Raw genomic sequence first — 27,289 nt, 5'->3', positions numbered from 1 at the left:
CATTATACCAGTTCATAAAGTAACACACAGACTGTTATTATAGCATTATACCAGTTCATAAAGTAACACACAGACTGTTATTACAGCATTATACCAGTTCATAAAGTAACACAGACTATGTTATTACAGCATTATAGCAGTTCATAAAGTAACACACAGACTGTTATTACAGCATTATACCAGTTCATAAAGTAACACACAGACTGTTATTACAGCATTATACCAGTTCATAAAGTAACACACAGACTATGTTATTACAGCATTATACCAGTTCATAAAGTAACACACAGACTATGTTATTACAGCATTATACCAGTTCATAAAGTAACACACAGACTATGTTATTACAGCATTATACCAGTTCATAAAGTAACACACAGACTGTTATTACAGCATTATACCAGTTCATAAAGTAACAGACTGTTATTACAGCATTATACCAGTTCATAAAGTAACACACAGACTGTTATTACAGCATTATACCAGTTCATAAAGTAACACACAGACTGTTATTACAGCATTATACCAGTTCATAAAGTAACACACAGACTGTTATTACAGCATTATACCAGTTCATAAAGTAACACACAGACTGTTATTACAGCATTATACCAGTTCATAAAGTAACACACAGACTGTTATTACAGCATTATACCAGTTCATAAAGTAACACACAGACTGTTATTACAGCATTATACCAGTTCATAAAGTAACACACAGACTGTTATTACAGCATTATACCAGTTCATAAAGTAACACACAGACTATGTTATTACAGCATTATACCAGTTCATAAAGTAACACACAGACTATGTTATTACAGCATTATACCAGTTCATAAAGTAACACACAGACTGTTATTACAGCATTATACCAGTTAATAAAGTAACACACAGACTATGTTATTACAGCATTATACCAGTTCATAAAGTAACACACAGACTATGTTATTACAGCATTATACCAGTTCATAAAGTAACACAGACTGTTATTACAGCATTATACCAGTTCATAAAGTAACACACAGACTGTTATTACAGCATTATACCAGTTCATAAAGTAACACACAGACTGTTATTACAGCATTATACCAGTTCATAAAGTAACACACAGACTGTTATTACAGCATTATACCAGTTCATAAAGTAACACACAGACTATGTTATTACAGCATTATACCAGTTCATAAAGTAACACACAGACTGTTATTACAGCATTATACCAGTTCATAAAGTAACACACAGACTGTTATTACAGCATTATACCAGTTCATAAAGTAACACACAGACTGTTATTACAGCATTATACCAGTTCATAAAGTAACACACAGACTGTTATTACAGCATTATACCAGTTCATAAAGTAACACACAGACTATGTTATTACAGCATTATACCAGTTCATAAAGTAACACACAGACTATGTTATTACAGCATTATACCAGTTCATAAAGTAACACACAGACTGTTATTACAGCATTATACCAGTTCATAAAGTAACACACAGACTATGTTATTACAGCATTATACCAGTTCATAAAGTAACACACAGACTATGTTATTACAGCATTATACCAGTTCATAAAGTAACACAGACTGTTATTACAGCATTATACCAGTTCATAAAGTAACACACAGACTGTTATTACAGCATTATACCAGTTCATAAAGTAACACACAGACTGTTATTACAGCATTATACCAGTTCATAAAGTAACACACAGACTGTTATTACAGCATTATACCAGTTCATAAAGTAACACACAGACTATGTTATTACAGCATTATACCAGTTCATAAAGTAACACACAGACTGTTATTACAGCATTATACCAGTTCATAAAGTAACACACAGACTGTTATTACAGCATTATACCAGTTCATAAAGTAACACACAGACTGTTATTACAGCATTATACCAGTTCATAAAGTAACACACAGACTGTTATTACAGCATTATACCAGTTCATAAAGTAACACACAGACTATGTTATTACAGCATTATACCAGTTCATAAAGTAACACAGACTATGTTATTACAGCATTATACCAGTTCATAAAGTAACACACAGACTGTTATTACAGCATTATACCAGTTCATAAAGTAACACACAGACTGTTATTACAGCATTATACCAGTTCATAAAGTAACACACAGACTATGTTATTACAGCATTATACCAGTTCATAAAGTAACACACAGACTGTTATTACAGCATTATACCAGTTCGTAAAGTAACACACAGACTATGTTATTACAGCATTATACCAGTTCATAAAGTAACACACAGACTGTTATTACAGCATTATACCAGTTCATAAAGTAACACACAGACTATGTTATTACAGCATTATACCAGTTCATAAAGTAACACACAGACTGTTATTACAGCATTATACCAGTTCATAAAGTAACACACAGACTGTTATTACAGCATTATACCAGTTCATAAAGTAACACACTGACTATGTTATTACAGCATTATACCAGTTCATAAAGTAACACACAGACTGTTATTACAGCATTATACCAGTTCATAAAGTAACAGACTGTTATTACAGCATTATACCAGTTCATAAAGTAACACACAGACTATGTTATTACAGCATTATACCAGTTCATAAAGTAACACACAGACTATGTTATTACAGCATTATACCAGTTCATAAAGTAACACACAGACTGTTATTACAGCATTATACCAGTTCATAAAGTAACACACAGACTGTTATTACAGCATTATACCAGTTCATAAAGTAACACACAGACTATGTTATTACAGCATTATACCAGTTCATAAAGTAACACACAGACTGTTATTACAGCATTATACCAGTTCATAAAGTAACACACAGACTGTTATTACAGCATTATACCAGTTCATAAAGTAACACACAGACTATGTTATTACAGCATTATACCAGTTCATAAAGTAACACACAGACTATGTTATTACAGCATTATACCAGTTCATAAAGTAACACACAGACTGTGTTATTACAGCATTATACCAGTTCATAAAGTAACACACAGACTGTTATTACAGCATTATACCAGTTCATAAAGTAACACACAGACTATGTTATTACAGCATTATACCAGTTCATAAAGTAACACACAGACTGTTATTACAGCATTATACCAGTTCATAAAGTAACAGACTGTTATTACAGCATTAAACCAGTTCATAAAGTAACACACAGACTGTGTTATTAAAGCATTATACCAGTTCATAAAGTAACACACAGACTGTTATTACAGCATTATACCAGTTCATAAAGTAACACACAGACTATGTTATTACAGCATTATACCAGTTCATAAAGTAACACACAGACTGTTATTACAGCATTATACCAGTTCATAAAGTAACAGACTGTTATTACAGCATTAAACCAGTTCATAAAGTAACACACATACTATGTTGTTACAGCATTATACCAGTTCATAAAGTAACACACAGACTATGTTATTACAGCATTATACCAGTTCATAAAGTAACACACAGACTGTTATTACAGCATTATACCAGTTCATAAAGTAACACACAGACTGTTATTACAGCATTATACCAGTTCATAAAGTAACACACAGACTGTTATTACAGCATTATACCAGTTCATAAAGTAACACACAGACTATGTTATTACAGCATTATACCAGTTCATAAAGTAACACACAGACTGTTATTACAGCATTATACCAGTTCATAAAGTAACACACAGACTGTTATTACAGCATTATACCAGTTCATAAAGTAACACACAGACTGTTATTACAGCATTATACCAGTTAATAAAGTAACAGACTGTTATTACAGCATTATACCAGTTCATAAAGTAACACAGACTGTTATTACAGCATTATACCAGTTCATAAAGTAACACACAGACTGTTATTACATCATTATACCAGTTCATAAAGTAACACACTGACTGTTATTACAGCATTATACCAGTTCATAAAGTAACACACAGACTGTTATTACAGCATTATACCAGTTCATAAAGTAACACACAGACTGTTATTACAGCATTATACCAGTTCATAAAGTAACAGACTGTTATTACAGCATTATACCAGTTCATAAAGTAACACACAGACTGTTATTACAGCATTATACCAGTTCATAAAGTAACACACAGACTATGTTATTACAGCATTATACCAGTTCATAAAGTAACACACAGACTGTTATTACAGCATTATACCAGTTCATAAAGTAACACACAGACTGTTATTACAGCATTATACCAGTTCATAAAGTAACACACAGACTGTTATTACAGCATTATTCCAGTTCATAAAGTAACACACAGACTATGTTATTACAGCATTATACCAGTTCATAATGTAACATACTGTTATTACAGCATTATACCAGTTCATAAAGTAACACACTGACTATGTTATTACAGCATTATACCAGTTCATAAAGTAACACACAGACTGTTATTACAGCATTATACCAGTTCATAAAGTAACAGACTGTTATTACAGCATTATACCAGTTCATAAAGTAACACACAGACTATGTTATTACAGCATTATACCAGTTCATAAAGTAACACACAGACTATGTTATTACAGCATTATACCAGTTCATAAAGTAACACACAGACTGTTATTACAGCATTATACCAGTTCATAAAGTAACACACAGACTGTTATTACAGCATTATACCAGTTCATAAAGTAACACACAGACTATGTTATTACAGCATTATACCAGTTCATAAAGTAACACACAGACTGTTATTACAGCATTATACCAGTTCATAAAGTAACACACAGACTGTTATTACAGCATTATACCAGTTCATAAAGTAACACACAGACTATGTTATTACAGCATTATACCAGTTCATAAAGTAACACACAGACTATGTTATTACAGCATTATACCAGTTCATAAAGTAACACACAGACTGTGTTATTACAGCATTATACCAGTTCATAAAGTAACACACAGACTGTTATTACAGCATTATACCAGTTCATAAAGTAACACACAGACTATGTTATTACAGCATTATACCAGTTCATAAAGTAACACACAGACTGTTATTACAGCATTATACCAGTTCATAAAGTAACAGACTGTTATTACAGCATTAAACCAGTTCATAAAGTAACACACAGACTGTGTTATTAAAGCATTATACCAGTTCATAAAGTAACACACAGACTGTTATTACAGCATTATACCAGTTCATAAAGTAACACACAGACTATGTTATTACAGCATTATACCAGTTCATAAAGTAACACACAGACTGTTATTACAGCATTATACCAGTTCATAAAGTAACAGACTGTTATTACAGCATTAAACCAGTTCATAAAGTAACACACATACTATGTTATTACAGCATTATACCAGTTCATAAAGTAACACACAGACTATGTTATTACAGCATTATACCAGTTCATAAAGTAACACACAGACTGTTATTACAGCATTATACCAGTTCATAAAGTAACACACAGACTGTTATTACAGCATTATACCAGTTCATAAAGTAACACACAGACTGTTATTACAGCATTATACCAGTTCATAAAGTAACACACAGACTATGTTATTACAGCATTATACCAGTTCATAAAGTAACACACAGACTGTTATTACAGCATTATACCAGTTCATAAAGTAACACACAGACTGTTATTACAGCATTATACCAGTTCATAAAGTAACACACAGACTGTTATTACAGCATTATACCAGTTAATAAAGTAACAGACTGTTATTACAGCATTATACCAGTTCATAAAGTAACACAGACTGTTATTACAGCATTATACCAGTTCATAAAGTAACACACAGACTGTTATTACATCATTATACCAGTTCATAAAGTAACACACTGACTGTTATTACAGCATTATACCAGTTCATAAAGTAACACACAGACTGTTATTACAGCATTATACCAGTTCATAAAGTAACACACAGACTGTTATTACAGCATTATACCAGTTCATAAAGTAACAGACTGTTATTACAGCATTATACCAGTTCATAAAGTAACACACAGACTGTTATTACAGCATTATACCAGTTCATAAAGTAACACACAGACTATGTTATTACAGCATTATACCAGTTCATAAAGTAACACACAGACTGTTATTACAGCATTATACCAGTTCATAAAGTAACACACAGACTGTTATTACAGCATTATACCAGTTCATAAAGTAACACACAGACTGTTATTACAGCATTATTCCAGTTCATAAAGTAACACACAGACTATGTTATTACAGCATTATACCAGTTCATAATGTAACATACTGTTATTACAGCATTATACCAGTTCATAAAGTAACACACAGACTGTTATTACAGCATTATACCAATTCATAAAGTAACACACAGACTGTTATTACAGCATTATACCAGTTCATAAAGTAACACACAGACTATGTTATTACAGCATTATACCAGTTCATAAAGTAACACACAGACTGTTATTACAGCATTATACCAGTTCATAATAACAATTAAATGTCTTGGAAGTTAGTTCCGTTTTGCTCCTCTAGATGGGGCCAGTCAGTGTTGATGAGATCGATGAGAGGGATTTGAAAGGGCTTGTGACAGAGATAGTCCATGCACTGAGTGTACAAAACAATAGGAACATTTCACGCTCAACAGTTTTCTGTGTGTATCGAGAATTGTCCACCACCCAAAAGGACATCCAGCCAACTTGACACAACTTGTGGGCAAACATTGGAGTCAACATGGGCCAAGCATCCCTGTAGAACACTTTTGACACTTTGTAGAGTACACGCCCCGATGAATTGAGGCTGTTCTGAGGGCAAAAGGGGGGGGGGGGGTGCAACTCAATATTAGGAAGGTGTTCCTACTGTTTTGTACACTCAATGTATATTCTCTATACATTGAGAATGCTAAAATGAATATCATAGAGAATTTTTCAGAATACTTGATTTATTTAAAGAACTGCAGATGGACAAAGTGAAAAAAACTATATATATATATATATATATATCAGTATAGTGGAATAGTTATATATACAACCCATCAATCCATCACAATATCATCAAAGTAAATACATTAATTTAATAATATGATCCACTCTTTCACAGGATATGTTTGAAAGCTTCAACGGATTTATAATATATAAAATGTTAAATAGGTTACTGAATAGCTACATGTCAAATATGTTTACAGTTACAGAAAAATAAACAATGAATATATCCTAGACCTAGCACATTACATTGAACCTACTCCATACCAAGCTCAGATAGGGTATTGACATATCTGACTAGGGCTGTGTCCCTAATGACACCCTGTTCCCTTCATAGTGCACAACCAAGGGTTAGGGTGTTAGGAGGGGATGGGGGTTGACGACAATATGGTCGATCTGCTCTCAATCTTGGTCACATGACTCTGGACCCAGGCTTCAGAAGGGTCAACACAAAATGTCTTCCCTTTCTTTGTGGTGAAACTGCAACAGAGTCACAACACATTGTCACTCATGACATCCAGTCTATAATATGAATGCTCCATCTGGTCTAGTACAGTGTAGCCTAGATATAGCCTGGTTCCAGATGTGTTTGTGCTATCATGCCAACTCCTTGTCACTCCTGGTCATGTTAGGCATAACAAGGAGTTGACGTGATAGCACAAACAGATCTGGGAACAGGCTAGCCTAGATGTCCAGTTAACTTTAGACTATGCTTACTTACATCAGTGCTTTGCGAGGGCAGCTACTGGAGGTTGCTCTGAGAGAAACCACTTGTTTAAGAGGGATCCTCTGGGTGAAAGGCATACAGCATTCAGTTGCCGTTTCCAACTCAATGACAGCTGGAAACAAATGATCATAAACCACAGTTATCATGAAGATCTCCAGGAGTGTATCCAACAGCGTCTTACACAGCATGGCTACTCATCCACTCCCCAACACACACACACACACACACACACACACACACACACACACACACACACACACACACACACACACACACACACACACACACACACACACACACACACACACACCTGCAGACGTGGTATGGAGGGAGCAGAGCAGTCCCAGGAGGAGTAGAGCAGTCAGGGTCTTCATGGTTCAGAGATGGTTGAGATGCTGAAGATTGTGTTGTCTGAGATGGTCTCTGATGTTCTGGTCTCTGATGTTCTGGTCTCTGATGTTCTGGTCACTGATATTCTGGTCTCTGATGTTCTGGTCTCTGATTCTCTGGTCTCTGAAGCTCTGGTCTGGTTCTATGCCTGAGGTCTGATCTGACCTGTCTTTTATACAGAGAGCTGGTCCATCAGACCCATTGACAATTGAGGGGGGAAACTCCCCTCCAACCCTCATTCACTCTGAATATCTTTCTAAGAACCAACATTCTGTTCGTTAGGTTCCTCTTCCTCAATTCTCTGTACCTCTGTTTCCTCCAGTATGTTCAATAGGCTGCTATTTTCTGAAATACGCAGAATACATTTACTGGAGAATTGCAAATCAAAGGAAGGCTATTAAAGTGGACTGCATACTATGATACATTACATCAAATACAAGAACAATTAAGATTAAATTAAGTTCTCTACATCATAAGCAACTAGTTTTAATTAATACTTGAAATCAACTATGAATATTTCAACTTTTAAATACAGATGTTAGGATGTGTCCATGTTCATAAAAAACCTACATTGCTGTACTCACAAAGTAGCATACTGTAAACCGTTACATCCTAGTGAAATGAAATCATTGAATAGTTTTCTATCAATGATTCTAAGATTTAGTGTGGTGTGGTTTGTGTCTTCCCTCAGTTTGGAAGGTAGGTGGTTCGATCCCTGGTCGAGTCACAACAACAACAACAACAACAACAACAAATAATGGGACCCGATGCCTCTTTGCTTGGAACTCAGCATTAAAGTGGCATTCTGCAGTTGCTATATACTTTTTTGGACATATAAATAATGATTATATAGCCCATTGATTAATGAAGAATATAACTTATGAACGCTTCATCAGCAAACTTCAACTGCCGTACCCAATCAGAACCCAAAATATGAGCTTTTTTACTCCAATGTTTGTGAACAAAGTAAATGTAAACAACCACTGTTTAGCCTCTAAACATGTTAAAACTATAATGTTGAGATCATGGATGGTCAGTCCTTGCATTCATAGTTCTATCTATGAATTTGAGAGTGGTTACATTTGTCCAGACCAATCCCTAGCTTTTTACTGAAACAGGGGGAGGGAAATGTTTTGTTATTGTTTCAACTGCTGATTGTCTCTTTAAGGAGATGGGGTAAGGTCCTGCAATAGACTAACATCCTGTCCAGGGGGTGTACTTGTATCCTACATCAAGTAGTCTCATGCTACAGAAACAGGTTAACACACGCTACGGGCAGATTTGGCCCGGACAAGACTACTGTAGTCTCTGTAACTCTCCCTACACTCACACCAACTTCAATAGACTACTGTAGTCTGTAACTCTCCCAACACTCACACCAACTTCACTAGACTACTGTAGTCTCTGTAACTCTCCCCAACACTCACACCAACTTCCCTAGACTACTGTAGTCTCTGTAAATCTCCCCACACTCACACCAACTTCACTAGACTACTGTAGTCTCTGTAACTCTCCCAAACACTCACACCAACTTCACTAGACTACTGTAGTCTCTGTAACTCTCCCTACTCTCACACCAACTTCACTAGACTACTGTACTCTCTGTAACTCTCCCCACACTCACACCAACTTCACTAGACTACTGTAGTCTCTGTAACTCTCCCCACACTCTCCCCAACCTCACTAGACTGCTGTAGTCTCTATAACTCTCCTCACACTCACACCAACTTCACTAGACTACTGTAGTCTCTATAACTCTCCCCACTCTCACACCAACTTCACTAGACTACTGTAGTCTCTGTAACTCTCCCCACACTCACACCAACTTCACTAGACCACTGTATACTCTGTAACTCTCCCCACTATCACACCAACTTCACTAGACTACTGTAGTCTCTGTAACTCTCCCCACACTCACACCCACTTCACTAGACTACAGTAGTCTCTGTAACTCTCCCTACACTCACACCAACTTCACTAGACTACTGTAGTTTCTGTAACTCTCCCCACACTCACACCAACTTCACTAGACTACTGTAGTCTCTGTAACTCTCCGCACACTCACACCAACTTCACTAGACTACTGTATACTCTGTAACTCTCCCCACTCTCACACCAACTTCACTAGACTACTGTAATCTCCGTAACTCTCCCCACACTCACACCAACTTCACTAGACTACTGTATACTCTGTAACTCTCCCCACTCTCACACCAACTTCACTAGACTACTTTAGTCTCTGTAACTCTCCCCACTCACACAAACTTCACTAGACTACAGTAGTCTCTGTAACTCTCCCCACACTCACACCAACTTCACTAGACTACTGTAGTCTCTGTAACTCTCCCCACACTCACACCAACTTCAATAGACTACTGTAGTCTCTGTAACTCTCCCCACACTCACACCAACTTCCCTAGACTACTGTAGTCTCTGTAACTCTCCCTACACTCTCCCCAACTTCACTAGACTACTGTAGTCTCTGTAACTCTTCCAACACTCACACCAACTTCACTAGACTACTTTACTCTCTGTAACTCTCCCCACACTAACACCAACTTCACTAGACTACTTTACTCTCTGTAAATATCCCCACACTAACACCAACTTCACTAGACTACTGTAGTCTCTGTAAATCTCCCTACACTCACACCAACTTCACTAGACTACTTTACTCTCTGTACATCTCCCCACACTAACATCAACTTCACTAGACTACTGTGCTCTCTGTAAATCTCCCCACACTAACACCAACTTCACTAGACTACTGTACTCTCTGTAAGTCTCCCCACTCTCACACCATCTTCACTAGACTACTTTACTCAATGTAACTCTCCCCAACTATCACCAACTTCACTAGACTACTTTACTCTCTGTAATTCTCCCCACACTCACAACAACTTCACTAGACTACTGTACTCAATGTAACTCTCCCCACTCTCACACCAACTTTACTAGACTACTGTAGTCTCTGTAACTCTCCCTACACTCACACCAACTTCACTAGACTACTGTACTCTCTGTAACTATCGCTACACTCTCCCCAACCTCACTAGACTACTGTACTCTCTGTAACTCTCCCCACACTCTCCCCAACCTCACTAGACTGCTTTAGTCTCTATAACTCTCCCCACACTCACACCAACTTCACTAGACTACTGTAGTCTCTGTAACTCTCCCTACACTCACACCAACTTCACTAGACTACTGTAGTCTCTGTAACTCTCCCTACACTCACACCAACTTCACTAGACTACTTAAGTCTCTGTAACTCTCTGCACACTCACACCAACTTCACTAGACTACTGTAGTCTCTGTAAATCTCCCCACACTAACACCAACTTCACTAGACTACTTTACTCTCTGTAAATCTCCCCACACTAACACCAACTTCACTAGACTACTGTAGTCTCTGTAACTCTCCGCACACTCACACCAACTTCACTAGACTACTGTAGTCTCTGTAAATCTCCCCACACTAACACCAACTTCACTAGACTACTTTACTCTCTGTAAATCTCCCCACACTAACACCAACTTCACTAGACTACTTTACTCTCTGTAATTCTACCCACACTCACACCAACTTCAATAGACTACTGTACTCAATGTAACTCTCCCCACACTCACACCAATTTCACTAGACTACTGTAGTCTCTGTAACTCTCCCTACACTCACACCAACTTCACTAGACTACTGTAGTCTCTGTAACTCTCCCTACACTCACACCATCTTCACTAGACTACTGTGGTCTCTGTAACTCTCCGCACACTCACACCAACTTCACTAGACTACTGTAGTCTCTGTAACTCTCCGCACACTCACAGCAACTTCGCTAGACTACTGTAGTCTCTGTAAATCTCCCCACACTAACACCAACTTCGCTAGACTACTGTAGTCTCTGTAAATCTCCCCACACTAACACCAACTTCACTAGACTACTTTACTCTCTGTAAATCTCCCCACACTAACACCAACTTCACTAGACTACTTTACTCTCTGTAAATCTCCCCACACTAACATCAACTTCACTAGACTACTGTACTCTCTGTAAATCTCCCCACACTAACACCAACTTCACTAGACTACTTTACTCTCTGTAAATCTCCCCACACTAACATCAACTTCACTAGACTACTTTACTCTCTGTAAATCTCCCCACACTAACATCAACTTCACTAGACTACTGTACTCTCTGTAACTCTCCCCTCACTAACACCAACTTCACTAGACTACTGTACTCAATGTAACTCTCCCCACACTCACACCAACTTCACTAGACTACTGTAGTCTCTATAACTCTCCCAACACTCACACCAACTTCACTAGACTACTGTAGTCTCTATAACTCTCCCCACACTCACACCACTTCACTAAACTACTGTAGTCTCTGTAACTCTCCCCACACTCACACCAACTTCACTAGACTACTGTAGTCTCTGTAACTCTCCCCACACTCACACCAACTTCACTAGACTACTGTAGTCTCTATAACTCTCCCCACTCTCACACCAACTTCACTAGACTACTGTAGTCTCTATAACTCTCCCCACTCTCACACCAACTTCACTAGACTACTGTAGTCTCTGTAACTCTCCCAACACTCACACCAACTTCACTAGACTACTGTAGTCTCTGTAACTCTCCCAACACTCACACCAACTTCACTAGACTACTGTAGTCTCTCTAACTCTCCCAACACTCACACCAACTTCACTAGACTACTGTAGTCTCTGTAACTCTCCCAACACTCACACCAACTTCACACTCAGCAGAAACAGGCTTTAGCTGTATAATTGAAGAAATTCTAGAAAATGTTTCCATCATGTGCTGTTTTCAAAATGAGTTCAAAACTGATGACATAAGACTCCTTGTAGGCCTGTTATACAATCATACTGACTGACCCATCTGGATATACAATCATACTGACTGACCCATGGATCTCTATCTATATCATTAAATAGGGTTCAGTTGAAGATGCATATTTTGCTGACACAATCTCTGAACCAAGCATCCTGTTTCAGTTCAACTCAGAAAGACTCTCACTTCCCCATTCTGTCATTAGAACCTCGTCTGTTGCAAATTACTGCAGCTTTTCTAAGAACAAACATTGCTGCACTCTTCTCTCATTCTCTAAATGTTTGTAATAACTTGAAGCCAGAGTTCACAGTACTGCACAGAGTTACTGGTGAAAACAGGGAGGGACTGACAGTAACTGCACAGGCAAGCAAATGTCAAGTGAATTAATGAATGAATAAATAAATTAACAAATGAATGAATGTATGAATAAATGAGTTGAAACAAACTAAAGTGGTACCATTTGTGAAGTTACCACCCAGCAAACATGACCCCATGACCCCATGTGGGCACCGGCTAGTCCACACCAAGCCTCACATCAAGCCCACACCAGCCCAACGGGCTAGCCCACACAAAGCCCACATCAGCCCAACGGGCTAGCGCAAACCAAGCCCAAACCAAGTCCACACCAGCCCAACGGGCTAGCCAACACCAAGCCCATACCAGCCCAACGGGCAAGGCCACACCAAGTCCACATCAAGCCCACATCAGCCCAACGTGCTAGCCCACATCCCAGCTACTTCATAATGTTAAGGCGGGGGCACATTAGAACATTTTGGGGCATGGTTTGCACACAGTTCTTCTTCTCACCTGCCTTGGGGCCACTTGCCTTGGGGCCACCTGCCTTGGGGCCAACTGTCTTGGGGCCACCTGTCTTGGGGCCACCTGTCTTGGGGCCACTTGCCTTGGGGCCACCTGCCTTGGGGCCACCTGTCTTGGGGCCACCTGTCTTGGGGCCACTTGCCTTGGGTCCACCTGCCTTGGGTCCACCTGCCTTGGGTCCACCTGCCTTGGGGCCACCTGTCTTGGGGCAACCTGTCTTGGGGCCACCTGTCTTGGGGCCACCTGTCTTGGGACTACCTGCCTTGGGGCCACCAGTCTTGAGGACCAACGTGGAGCCAATGAGCAAAGGCAGGTTCACCGAATGTGGGCAGCCTGCAGGGACCAATATTGTAGCCCTAATTATTTATAATTCTTCTAAATAAAATTGACTTTTAATAACTGAATTGACTGGAAATAATACCCACTGTCTGTATGTGGATTTAATAAGCAGTAATATGTTTGAAGGATATATTTGATTTCTAAATTGGGGGGGGGCTGGGGGGGTTTTGTTGCACACACAGAGTCATTAAAGCAGAGGAAGAGGAAGATGGTGATTAGAGGTCTGGGTATGCTGGATCTCAGATAGACTACTGTGTGAGTACAGCAATTAAGTTATTTGTTTTTATCAACATGGACACATCCTAAAATCTGTATTTAAAAGTTGAAAGATACATAGTTGATTTCAAGTATTGCTTATAAACTAGTTGCTTATGATGTAGAGAACTTAATTTAATCTGAATTGTTCTTATATTTGATGTAATGTATCATAGTATGCAGTTCACTTTAATAGCCTTCCTTTGATATGCAATTCTCCAGTAAATGTATTCTGCGTATTTCAGAAAATAGCAGCCTATTGAACATACTGGTGGAAACAGAGGTACAGAGAATTGAGGAAGAGGAACCTAACGAACAGAATGTTGGTTCTTAGAAAGATATTCAGAGTGAATGAAGGTTGGAGGGGAGTTTCCACCGTCAATTGTCAATGGGTCTGATGGACCAGCTCTCTGTATAAAAGACAGGTCAGATCAGACCTCAGGCATAGAACCAGACCAGAGCATCAGAGACCAGAGAATCAGCTAGACCCCTGATACAGAACCAGACCAGAGCATCAGAGACCAGAACATCAGAGACCAGAGAATCAGAGACAGGAACATCAGTGACCAGAACATCAGAGACCAGAACATCAGAGACCAGAACATCAGTGACCATCTCAGACAACACAATCTTCAGCATCTCAACCATCTCTGAACCATGAAGACCCTGACTGCTCTACTCCTCCTGGGACTGCTCTGCTCCCTCCATACCACGTCTGCAGGTGTGTGTGTGTGTGTGTGTGTGTGTGTGTGTGTGTGTGTGTGTGTGTGTGTGTGTGTGTGTGTGTGTGTGTGTGTGTGTGTGTGTGTGTGTGTGTGTGTGTGTGTGTGTGTGTGTGTGTGTGTGTGTGTGTGTGTGTGTGTGTGTGTGTACAGTGTGTGTATGTACAGTGTGTATATGAGTGCATAGGAAGAAGCACCATGTGTTGACCAGTGAGTGTGATCGTCCTTTGTTTCCAGCTGTCATGGGGATTGAAGCAATAACTGCCAGAAATTGCTGTGTGAAGTTCCACCCCAGGAGGCTCCCTCTTGATGCAATGGTGTCAGTTTATAAGACCTCTAGTAGCTGCCCTCGCAAAGCACTGGTGTAAGTTAACCACAATGCACACACACACACACACACACACACACACACACACACAGAGATTTCTAAAGGCATAACATGTTCTATACCGTTTGTGGACGGGTCCAAATCTGTTGCTAGGGATGCATGGTTACAACCTCCGATACATAGAGACCCTTTACTTCACTGGACTGTAGTGGTGATAGCGTAGGATCACTAAGGCTGTCAGAGTTCATCAGTTAACTAAAGGTCACTTTCTGTCATTTTACTGCACTATTGTTATTTAATTGTGATTAATCGCATTGTCTGAAAGCATTCCAAATATACGGAAAACATTAAAAATATATCATCTATAGAGCTAAAAGGACAATGAGATGTCAAAACAAGTTGACGTTGAGGTTATTAAAGAATGTGTGTTTTATCAATTTACCAGAATTTGCTAACAGTTACTTTGGAAAAAATCAAGACGTCAATGTTCTTGTAATGATTTTTGTATTTAAAAAAATCTTAAATTACAGCTCCATTTGAGCAAATTCTGAATCTGGATGTCATGAGTGACAATGTGTTGTGACTCTGTTGCAGTTTCACCACAAAGAAAGGGAAGACATTTTGTGTTGACCCTTCTGAAGCCTGGGTCCAGAGTCATGTGACCAAGATTGAGAGCAGATCGACCACTGCCAAGACGACGATGATGTCATCAACCACCGCCACCACCAGCTAACTGCCATAACTGTCAGATCTGTCAAGAAAATAGAATATCATATTTTTGTTGTACATAGAATAATATTATTTTATTCTTATTTATTGACCATAGTGTAAATAGTGTAAAATTACTGTGTATTTTGAAATTATTATTTTTTGTCAACAAATTCATATGTTTGTTTCAGCAATAAAGCTAAATACGTTCCACATTTTAATAACTAAGTTAATTGTGTTCTTATTGTGGTACTCATACTTTGATTAAAAAAAGCTTCACATTTGTGAGGGAGAGTTTTTCACAACTACTTGAGGCATGGAGCCAGTTACATGGACAGATATCAACTATTTCCATAAACTAGCAACCAGCAGATTCAGCATTTTGGTTGTTTCTTATTTCAGAAAACAATTCATGTGTTACATTTACATTTTAGTCATTTAGCAGACGCTCTTATCCAGAGCGACTTACAGGAGCAATTAGGGTTAAGTGCCCTTGCTCAAGGGCACATCGACAGATTTTTCACCTAGTCGGCTCGGGGATTAGAACCAGCGACCTTTTGGTTACTGGCACAACGCTCTTAACCACTAAGCTACCTGCCGCCCCTGTTACAACTCACAGAACTGCATAGAACTCTGCTTCCGAGAGAACAGAGGTCAACAGTCAGCAACACAGAAACAGAATAAACTGTTCAACTGTTTTTTTTTATTTATTACATTTTACACACTATGGAGGTCGAAATAACACTCTGAAATTGTGATAATGCCCTTTTTAGAGTAAGCTTTTTGTAGAAGAAAAAAAGTGCCTCGAATTTCAGTCTGTTCAGGTGGGATGGAGTTATTGGCCCACAGCATGACATCACAATCTGATCTGATTATTATGACCAATGACCAGTCGTCTTTTATTTGCATATGTATCCTACTTTGAAGGGGTTAAGCAGGGTAGGCTGCAGAGTCTAGACCAGGGTTCTTCAATTCCGGTCCTGGAGGGCCGAAACACCTCTGTTTTTCATCCTCTCCTTCTTAATCAGGGGCTAATTCAGACCTGGGACACCAGGTGAGTGCAATTAACTACCAGGTAGAAATAAAAAACCAGAAGTGTTTCGGCCCTCCAGGACCGGAATGGAAGAACCCTGATCTAGAGGATCCTATCCACCACTGTATTACAATGTGTATCGGCACAGCCACACAATCAGACTGAGCATTTCAATGGCAAAAAGGAGGCTCGGGAAAATAAATGATACAAAATATATATTTCAAGTTATTTTCATGAAATAAACACACAGTGATTTATTAGACATAATGTTATTTAAACGTTGAATTAAAAAGACTGGGGGCATTACTGAAGGGCTTTCTGAGGAGTTTAACCACAGGACCTTACAGTGCCTTCGGAAAGTATTCAGACCCCTTGACTTTTTACACATTTTGTTACGTTACAGCCTTATTCTAAAATGGATTAAATTGTTTTTTTTTCTCCTCATCAATCTACACACAATACCCCTTAATGACAAAGCAAGAAAAAGGTTTTTAGAAATGTTTAGTAATTTATTACAAATAAAAAACTGAAATATGACATTTACATAAGTATTCAGACCCTTTACTCAGTACTTTGTTGAAGCACCTTTGGCAGTGATTACAGCATCGAGTATTCTTGGGTGTGACGTTACAAGCTTGGCACACCTGTATTTGGGGAGTTTCTCCCGTTCTTCTCTGCAGATCCTCTCAAGCTCTGTCAGGTTGGATGGGGAGCGTTGCTGCACAGCTATTTTCAGGTCCTCCAGAGATGTTCAATCAGGTTTAAGTCCGGGCTCTGGCTGGGCCACTCAAGGAATTCAGAGACTTGTCCCGAAGCCACTCCTGTGTTGTCTTGGCTGTGTGCTTAGGGTCGTTGTCCTGTTGGAAGGTGAACCTTTGCCCCATTCTGAGGTCCTGAGCGCTCTGGAGCAGGTTATCATGAAGGATCTCTCTGTACTTTGCTCCATTCATCTTTGCCTCGATCCTGACTAGTCTCCCAGTCCCTGCCGCTGAAAAACATCCCCACAGCATGATGCTGCCACCACCATGCTTCAATCTTGGTTTCATCAGACCAGAGAATCTTGTTTCTCATGGTCTGAGAGTCTTTAGGTGCCTTTTAGCAAACTCCAAATGCCTTTTGCTGAGGAGTGGCTTCCGTCTGGCCACTCTACCATAAAGGCCTGATTGGTGGAGTGCTGCAGAGATGGTTGTCCTTCTGGAAGGTTCTCCCATCTAGACAGAGGAACTCTAGAGCTCTGTCAGAGTGACTATCGGGTTCTTGGTCACCTCCCTGACCAAGGCCCTTCTCCCCCGATTGCTCAGTTTGGACGGGCGGCCAGCTTTAGGAAGAGTCTTAGTGGTTCCAAACTTCTTCCATTTAAGAATGATGGAGGCTACTGTGTTATTGGGGACCTTCAATGCTGCAGAAATGTTTTGGTACCCTTCCCCAGAACTGTGCATCGACACAATCCTGTCTCTGAGCTCTACGGACAATTCCTTTGAACTCATGGCTTGGTTTTTGGGCAGACATGCACTGTCAACTGTGGGACCTTATATAGACAGGTGTGTGCCTTTCCAAATCATGTACAATCAATTGAATTTACCACAGGTGGACTCCAATCAAGTTGTAGAAACATCTCAAGGATGAGCAATGGAAACAGGATGCACCTGAGCTCAATTTCTAGTCTCATAGCAAAGGGTCTGAATACTTATGTAAATAAGGTATTTCTGTTTTTTGTTTGTTAATAAATGTGCAAAACATTTCTAAAAACCTGTTTTTGATTTGTCATTATGGGGTATTGTGTGAGGATTTGTATTTATTTAATCAATTTTAGAGTAAGGCTGTAACATAACAAAATGTGGGAAAAGTTAAGGGGTCTGAATAATTTACGAAGGCACTGTATGTACATCTCAATGTATTGATCTCACTATCAGGCTCTAACCGTTATAATTATACGGGGCTTATGTTAACCTCGGGGAATGTCGGCTACGTGCTCCTCACTGCTCCGTTGCCTCCGAGAGATGCCACGTGCGTAAGGACGCAGGATAGCGGCACGCACTGCGCATGGCTCGCTGGCTAGTTCATCAACGGTGCCACCGCGTCATATCTTCCAACACAGTCCGAACTTCCTCGCATGCCTCTCCGGGCGGCCCATCCACTATAGCTGCTCATATCCACCGGAAACCTTCCCGCCGCTCATTGTGGAGAGCTCTAGCAGAGCTGGGCGTCATGAATTAAAGAAAAGCCTGCGTTTACAAATCTGATCACCAAACCCGGCTGCAAGGTAAAACACATTTATGACTACGATTATTTGAGTTTTGGTTATTGTCTTGCTCATCCTCGATTTATTATCTGATTCTAAAGATCAGATCAGAAGAAAACTACACATGTTGAGAAAACCGTTCTTTTCTCGATTCATCCTTTACTGTCATTGAAAACAATATATTGACACTTATGGCTATTGACATGGCTATAATAATAACACAGTGTCATAATAACGGTTTGTTGTAGGCTACAATATAGCACAACGAGTATTTTCCCCATTACATTACGCCCATGTCAGAATAACGGAGAGATATCCTGCTAATTTGTATGCAATACACTTTGGTGGTCCAAATGGATATAAAACCTCAATCCAATACACTGCAGAAGTCGCGCCTGCCGTGTGTAAATATAGGCTAAATATGTAGGCTAGACATCTATATGATTCGGATCTTTGTTCTTGTTTGAAGTCAATACTAGTCCCATATATGGGATGGCCAGAGCCCGTCCCGACCACCTCGTTTCGAATTCAGCAGCACAGAAACCCCGCCCCGACGGAGTCCTCTCTATGTTGCAGGCAGGCGGATTCAAAATCGGAGGTTTACTTGCATAATCAGATAATCAGACAGGGACATTTGCGTGCCCCTGTCCATAAAGCCACTAGGCCAGTAATGGGTCCATGGAATCCAGTTAAAGCAGTGGCACAAATGTTTTTGAACTTGTTGTCACCTATTCCTGACACAAGCACTGACTGCATAAAAGAGTCATAACAATCAATGGGTTATTTGTGACAGACCAAAAGCTGACCATCTTGTGTTTGCAGTGTGGTGTGGTTGGACCAGCGGTGATGGTTTTGGACCCAGGTGAGGACTGTATGGATCGGACAGATGTCCAGGGGGTCAGAGGGAGCAGCAGCACCACAGACCTGACAGGGCCAGAACCAAGACCGGATCCTCGCAAAACCACCACAAGCGACAGCACCAGACTAGAAAACACCAGACCAGATGCCCCCAAAACCACCACCAACACAACTAGAAAAGAAGAGACCAGACCTGACACTACCAAAACCATTAACACCACCACCACTAGAACAGAAGGCACCAGAGCAGACCCTCCCAAAACCACAGAAGAACCAACACCGGACCCTCCCAAAACCACCACCAGCACCTGGCTCCGTGCCAGGACGAGCAGTGTCACCAAGAGGGAGCGGCTATCCAACTCCCACAATGGACCCCAGCCTCAACCTCAGTTGTTGGGGGCCAATGTCGGCCTTACCCCCAGCCCTAGTGCCAGTGCTTGCTCCTCGACCGACTCCTCTCACCCAGACTCGCCATATGATGGACCGGTGGTCTCTCTGCGGCGGGACGTCACCATGGCAACGGCCTCGTCTCGGAACAAGGTGGCGACCAGGCCCCCACTCCGCCGGCCCCTCAGCCTGGACGTGACGCCCCTGCGTCTCCGTGGCTCTGAGCCCGTGCTGGACCGCAGGGTCCTGCAGCCCCCCTGGCGCAGCGGTGGTGGTCCCTCCTCTGCCTCCTCGCCCCCAGCCCGCTCCCTCACCAGCCCCAGCCTGGGCCCCAGAGGCTGGATGCGCCGCAGCGAGAGCACCTGTACCGTCAACAACTCCTCAATGGGCCTCCGGGCCACCAGGGGGCGTATGCGGCCAGCCACCTCCCTTCCCCACATTGCCCGGGGGTTTGGAGGGGCCTCCACGCTGCCCTTGCCTTCCACGCCGCGGGGCCCCTGTCTCCTTGTGGCCCTCAGACCCGTTAACCTAGACCAGGAGAGGCAGGCCTTCTTCCAGTCTGACTATAAATACGACCCACAGTTTGAGTACTCGACCCCGGAGCCCAGTACTGTGCTGGAGAAATACAGAGAGGGATCTGGCCTCTTCCTCACACAGGTAGGTCTCTCTGTCTGGCAAAGATATTAGATGATAGGAAGATAACCCACTCTGGGGATTTCTGCATGTTTAGTTATTATGTTCATTTTGTGGCAAATTAACTTGAAACTTGAAATGTCATTGCTTGCTCTTCAGGTCCTGAAATCGTTGTTTGCTCTTCCTGGGCGTTTCTCTCTCTCTCTCTCTCTCTCTCTCTCTCTCTCTCTCTCTCTCTCTCTCTCTCTCTCTCTCTCTCTCTCTCTCTCTCTCTCTCTCTCTCTCTCTCTCTCTCTCTCTCTCTCTCTCTCTCTCTCTCTCTCTCTCTCTCTCTCTCTCTCTCTCTCTCTCTCTCTCTCTCTCTCTCTCTCTCTCTCTCTCTCTCTCTCTCTCTCTCTCTCTCTCTCTCTCTCTCTCTCTCTCTCTCTCTCTCTCTCTCTCTCTCTCTCTCTCTCTCTCTCTCTCTCTAGGTGCTTCTCTCTCTAACGCTCTCTCTCATTCTCTCTCTTTCCCTCCTCTGTCTCTCTGGGTTGATCTCTCTCTCTCTCTCTAGGCTGTTGGGATTATGGAGTGTATTCTGAGGAAGTTTGGTAACTATGAGAACTTTGAGGAGGTGACGGGAGGAAGTATTTTACCGAAGAGTAGAGTCTGGGCTGCTGCACGCAAGTACCTGCAGAAGGAGAACTGTGTAGGAGAGGTGAGTGAGTAGTGTGTTTGAGGGTTGGTGTGTTATGGGTAGTGTGTTTGAGGGTTGGTGTGTTATGGGTAGTGTGTTTGTGGGTTGGTGTGTTATGGGTAGTGTGTTTGTGGGTTGGTGTGTTATGGGTAGTGTGTTTGAGGGTTGGTGTGTTATGGGTAGTGTGTTTGAGGGTTGGTGTGTTATGGGTAGTGTGTTTGTGGGTTGGTGTGTTATGGGTAGTGTGTTTGTGGGTTGGTGTGTTACGTGTAATGCAGTGGAGGCTGCTGAGGGGAGGACGGCTCATAATAATGGTTGGATTGGAGTGAATGGAATGGCATCAAACCATGTGTTTGATGTATTTGATACCATTCCACCGATTCCTCTCAAGCCATTACCACGAGCCCGTCCTCCCAAATTAAGGTGCCACCAAACTCCTGTGGTGTAGTGTGTTTGAAGGTTAGTGTGTTAACAAGATGTCTTTGTGTAATGATGATGATAACCTTGTCTAGAGGGTTGTGGTCTGTGTGATGATGATGATAACCTTGTCTAGAGGGTGGTGGTCTGTGTGATGATGATGATAACCTTGTCTAGAGGGTGGTGGTCTGTGTGATGATGATGATAACCTTGTCTAGAGGGTGGTGGTCTGTGTGATGATGATGATAACCTTGTCTAGAGGGTGGTGGTCTGTATGATGATGATGATAACCTTGTCTAGAGGGTGGTGTGTCTGTATGATGATGATGATAACCTTGTCTAGAGGGTGGTGGTCTGTATGATGATGATGATAACCTTGTCTAGAGGGTGGTGGTCTGTATGATGATGATGATAACCTTGTCTAGAGGGTGGTGGTCTGTGTGATGATGATGATAACCTTATCTAGAGGGTGGTGGTCTGTGTGATGATGATGATAACCTTGTCTAAAGGGTGGTGGTCTGTGTGATGATGATGATAACCTTGTCTAGAGGGTGGTGTGTCTGTATGATGATGATGATGATGATGATGATGGTAATGATGATAACCTTATCTAGAGGGTGGTGTGTCTGTATGATGATGATGATGATGATGATGATGGTAATGATGATGACCTGGTCTAGGTGGTGGTGTGTCTGTATGATGATGATGATAACCTTGTCTAGAGGGTGGTGGTCTGTATGATGATGATGATAACCTTGTCTAGAGGGTGGTGGTCTGTATGATGATGATGATAACCTTGTCTAGAGGGTTGTGGTCTGTGTGATGATGATGATAACCTTATCTAGAGGGTGGTGGTCTGTGTGATGATGATGATAACCTTGTCTAGAGGGTGGTGGTCTGTGTGATGATGATGATAACCTTATCTAGAGGGTGGTGTGTCTGTATGATGATGATGATGATGATGATGATGGTAATGATGATGACCTGGTCTAGGTGGTGGTGTGTCTGTATGATGATGATGATAACCTTGTCTAGAGGGTGGTGGTCTGTATGATGATGATGATAACCTTGTCTAGAGGGTGGTGGTCTGTATGATGATGATGATAACCTTGTCTAGAGGGTGGTGGTCTGTGTGATGATGATGATAACCTTATCTAGAGGGTGGTGGTCTGTGTGATGATGATGATAACCTTGTCTAGAGGGTGGTGGTCTGTGTGATGATGATGATAACCTTATCTAGAGGGTGGTGTATCTGTATGATGATGATGATGATGATGATGATGGTAATGATGATGACCTGGTCTAGGTGGTGGTGTGTCTGTATGATGATGATGATAACCTTGTCTAGAGGGTGGTGGTCTGTATGATGATGATGATGATGATAACCTTGTCTAGAGGGTGGTGGTCTGTATGATGATGATGATAACCTTATCTAGAGGGTGGTGTGTCTGTATGATGATGATGATGATGATGATGGTAATGATGATGACCTCGTCTAGGTGGTGGTGTGTCTGTATGATGATGATGATGATGATGATGATGATGATGATGATGATGATGGTAATGATGATGACCTGGTCTAGGTGGTGGTGTGTCTGTCTGAGGAGCTGCTGTCGCAGGCTGTGATGATGGTGGAGAGTTGTCGTCCCACTCTGACCATCAACCTGTCTGGAGCACGACAACACTGGCTGGAGGGCATGTTCAGGCATGAGATAGGTACACTACACTGGCTGGAGGGCATGTTCAGGCATGAGATAGGTACACTACACTGGCTGGAGGGCATGTTCAGGCATGAGATAGGTACACTACACTGGCTGGAGGGCATGTTCAGGCATGAGATAGGTACACTACACTGACGGTACCATACAGCATGTTGTCACCGTGTGGGGGATCTGGGATGTGTTTATCACTGACGGTACCATACAGCATGTTGTCACCGTGTGGGGGATCTGGGATGTGTTTATCACTGACGGTACCATACAGCATGTTGTCACCGTGTGGGGGATCTGGGATGTGTTTATCACTGACGGTACCATACAGCATGTTGTCACCGTGTGGGGGATCTGGGATGTGTTTATCACTGACTGTACCATACAGCATGTTGTCACCGTGTGGGGGATCTGGGATGTGTTTATCACTGACTGTACCATACAGCATGTTGTCACCGTGTGGGGGATTTGGGTTGTGTTTATCACTGACGGTACCATACAGCATGTTGTCACCGTGTGGGGGATCTGGGATGTGTTTATCACTGACTGTACCATACAGCATGTTGTCACCGTGTGGGGGATCTGGGATGTGTTTATCACTGACGGTACCATACAGCATGTTGTCACCGTGTGGGGGATCTGGGATGTGTTTATCACTGACGGTACCATACAGCATGTTGTCACCGTGTGGGGGATCTGGGATGTGTTTATCACTGACTGTACCATACAGCATGTTGTCACCGTGTGGGGGATCTGGGATGTGTTTATCACTGACGGTACCATACAGCATGTTGTCACCGTGTGGGGGATCTGGGATGTGTTTATCACTGACGGTACCATACAGCATGTTGTCACCGTGTGGGGGATCTGGGATGTGTTTATCACTGACGGTACCATACAGCATGTTGTCACCGTGTGGGGGATCTGGGATGTGTTTATCACTGACGGTACCATACAGCATGTTGTCACCGTGTGGGGGATCTGGGATGTGTTTATCACTGACGGTACCATACAGCATGTTGTCACCGTGTGGGGGATCTGGGATGTGTTTATCACTGACGGTACCATACAGCATGTTGTCACTGTGTGGGGGATCTGGGATGTGTTTATCACTGACTGTACCATACAGCATGTTGTCACCGTGTGGGGGATTTGGGTTGTGTTTATCACTGACGGTACCATACTGCATGTTGTCACTGTGTGGGGGATCTGGGATGTGTTTATCACTGACTGTACCATACAGCATGTTGTCACCGTGTGGGGGATTTGGGTTGTGTTTATCATCCTCACAGCATCATAAATTAGTTATGAGTTATCATTTCTGAGTTCTACGCAAACACAACTCAGTATTTGTGTTGAATTTGTTCACCAGCCATGTCCACTACAGAAGCCAAGTAAGGCTAGTCTAAAATGAACCATCCTTCATCTCTCTCTCCCTATCAGGTATACACTGCCTCAATACCTTCCTGTTATTCCATCTCTTTCTCAGGCAAACATTACCTGAAATAAACCTTCTTCCAGCTCTGTCACACACAACCTTAATACAATTCCATGATTTTCATCGCTCTCTCTCTCAAACATTACCTGAAATAAATCTACTTCCATCTCTCATCTCTACACCCCCATGTTATTCCATCTCTCCCTCCCAGGAACCCACTACCTTCGGGGTGTGAACAACAACCTGCAGTCCTGGTCCACTTCCGCAGGCAGGAAGCAGTATGGCCTGAAACCGGCCAATCCCACGGAAGAGGGCCTGGCAAGCCTGCACAGTGTGTTGCTACGGAAACAGCCCTACCTGTGGCGCGCCGCTCTGCTCTACTATACGGTGTACCACGCCGCCAGGATGAGCTTCAGCCAGCTCTTCAGCCACATCGCTCAGTTCGTCCAGGATCCCGCGGTGCGCTGGGAGTACTGCCTCAGAGCCAAGAGGGGACAGACGGACACCTCGCAGCCTGGTGGGGGACAGTGTGTGTGTGAATGTTAGGGAATAGGGTGCCATTTGGGCCACGGTCTGTTTACGTCTACATTTCCCTCTTCCTCATGTCTGTCCGTTGCAGCATCACCATGGGACAGCTGTACGAGAAGGAGAAGGACGAGGACGGCTTTTTATACGTGGCGTACAGCGGAGAGAACACCTTCGGTGTCTAGACCCACCTTCATCATCATCATCATCATCAGCCTTACTTACGACAGAATACAACACCCTGGCCACACCCCACCCACCCACCACCCCAACCCTAACTCACACCCCACCCCTGGGAGAAGCCCTGGGAAACCCCAGAGAAATGAAGTGAAATAAAGAGATTAAGAGAGTGATCAGTTGAGTGAAATGAGTGTCACCAGTCTGTCTAATCTATTCCTGCCCATGTTGTATCAATGCTGTTTACATTCATTTATTAATATGTTTATTATTATTTTTGAAGTTATGTATAGTGATAAAAATAGGAATGACTGTTTTGTTTGTTTGATGTTTTGTGCTTTACTTTAGTTTAGGTGCTTGGAGGTTGTTTTTTTCATTCGCGAAATTATATTTTTGTTTGAAGTTTCACTTTCAGTTTGACTGTTATCCTTGAAGATTTATATTTCAAATAATTTTAACTATTTGAACGGTAAGGTAGCTGGATGACCTAACCAATAAAAAATGTGAATAATCCTTGTGTTTTTATTGACCTATACCAGGGTTCTTCCACTTCGGTCCTGGAGATTTTTGATCCAGCCCTAAAGTAACACAGACTGTTATTACAGCATTATACCAGTTCATAAAGTAACACACAGACTATGTTATTACAGCATTATACCAGTTCATAAAGTAACACAGACTGTTATTACAGCATTATACCAGTTCATAAAGTAACACACAGACTGTTATTACAGCATTATACCAGTTCATAAAGTAACACAGACTGTTATTACAGCATTATACCAGTTCATAAAGTAACACACAGACTGTTATTACAGCATTATACCAGTTCATAAAGTAACACACAGACTATGTTATTACAGCATTATACCAGTTCATAAAGTAACACACAGACTGTTATTACAGCATTATACCAGTTCATAAAGTAACACAGACTATGTTATTACAGCATTATACCAGTTCATAAAGTAACACACAGACTGTTATTACAGCATTATACCAGTTCATAAAGTAACACACAGACTGTTATTACAGCATTATACCAGTTCAT

At 41.5% G+C, this 27,289-nt stretch overlaps 2 protein-coding genes across 2 annotated transcripts; both read left to right on the top strand.

Moving 5' to 3' along the window:
- The first annotated feature begins 14,958 nt into the window (after nucleotides 1-14,958).
- LOC311114763 (C-C motif chemokine 13-like) lies at nucleotides 14,959-16,186 on the top strand. The gene is made up of 3 exons (XM_084189996.1): nucleotides 14,959-15,107; nucleotides 15,346-15,472; nucleotides 16,031-16,186. Exons 1-3 carry the CDS (start codon nucleotides 15,044-15,046, stop codon nucleotides 16,167-16,169), a joined length of 330 nt encoding a protein of 109 aa, XP_084046122.1. The 5' UTR covers nucleotides 14,959-15,043; the 3' UTR covers nucleotides 16,170-16,186.
- Nucleotides 16,187-20,418: 4,232 nt separating this feature from the next.
- LOC311114750 (microtubule-associated tyrosine carboxypeptidase 1-like) lies at nucleotides 20,419-26,246 on the top strand (the record flags this gene model as incomplete). Its single annotated transcript, XM_084189987.1, has 5 exons — nucleotides 20,419-21,321; nucleotides 21,851-21,994; nucleotides 23,973-24,105; nucleotides 25,748-26,063; nucleotides 26,156-26,246. Coding segments are annotated over 5 exons (1,587 nt in total), but the record flags the coding sequence as incomplete, so codon positions are not given.
- Between the last annotated feature and the right edge of the window lie 1,043 nt (nucleotides 26,247-27,289).

The sequence above is a fragment of the Coregonus lavaretus genome (assembly GCF_964263955.1).
Source record: "Coregonus lavaretus genome assembly, contig: HAP1_SCAFFOLD_659, whole genome shotgun sequence".
Taxonomy (NCBI): Eukaryota; Metazoa; Chordata; class Actinopteri; order Salmoniformes; family Salmonidae; genus Coregonus; species Coregonus lavaretus.
This window is presented reverse-complemented; position numbering and strand designations above follow the sequence as displayed.

Excerpts from the sequence above, each read along its gene's own strand:
- LOC311114763 (XM_084189996.1), top strand. The coding sequence starts at position 15,044 with ATGAAGACCCTGACTGCTCTACTCCTCCTGGGACTGCTCTGCTCCCTC. Across the intron at positions 15,108-15,345 it reads CCTCCATACCACGTCTGCAG|CTGTCATGGGGATTGAAGCA; the intron begins GTGTGTGTGTGT and ends CTTTGTTTCCAG. Across the intron at positions 15,473-16,030 it reads TGCCCTCGCAAAGCACTGGT|TTTCACCACAAAGAAAGGGA; the intron begins GTAAGTTAACCA and ends ACTCTGTTGCAG.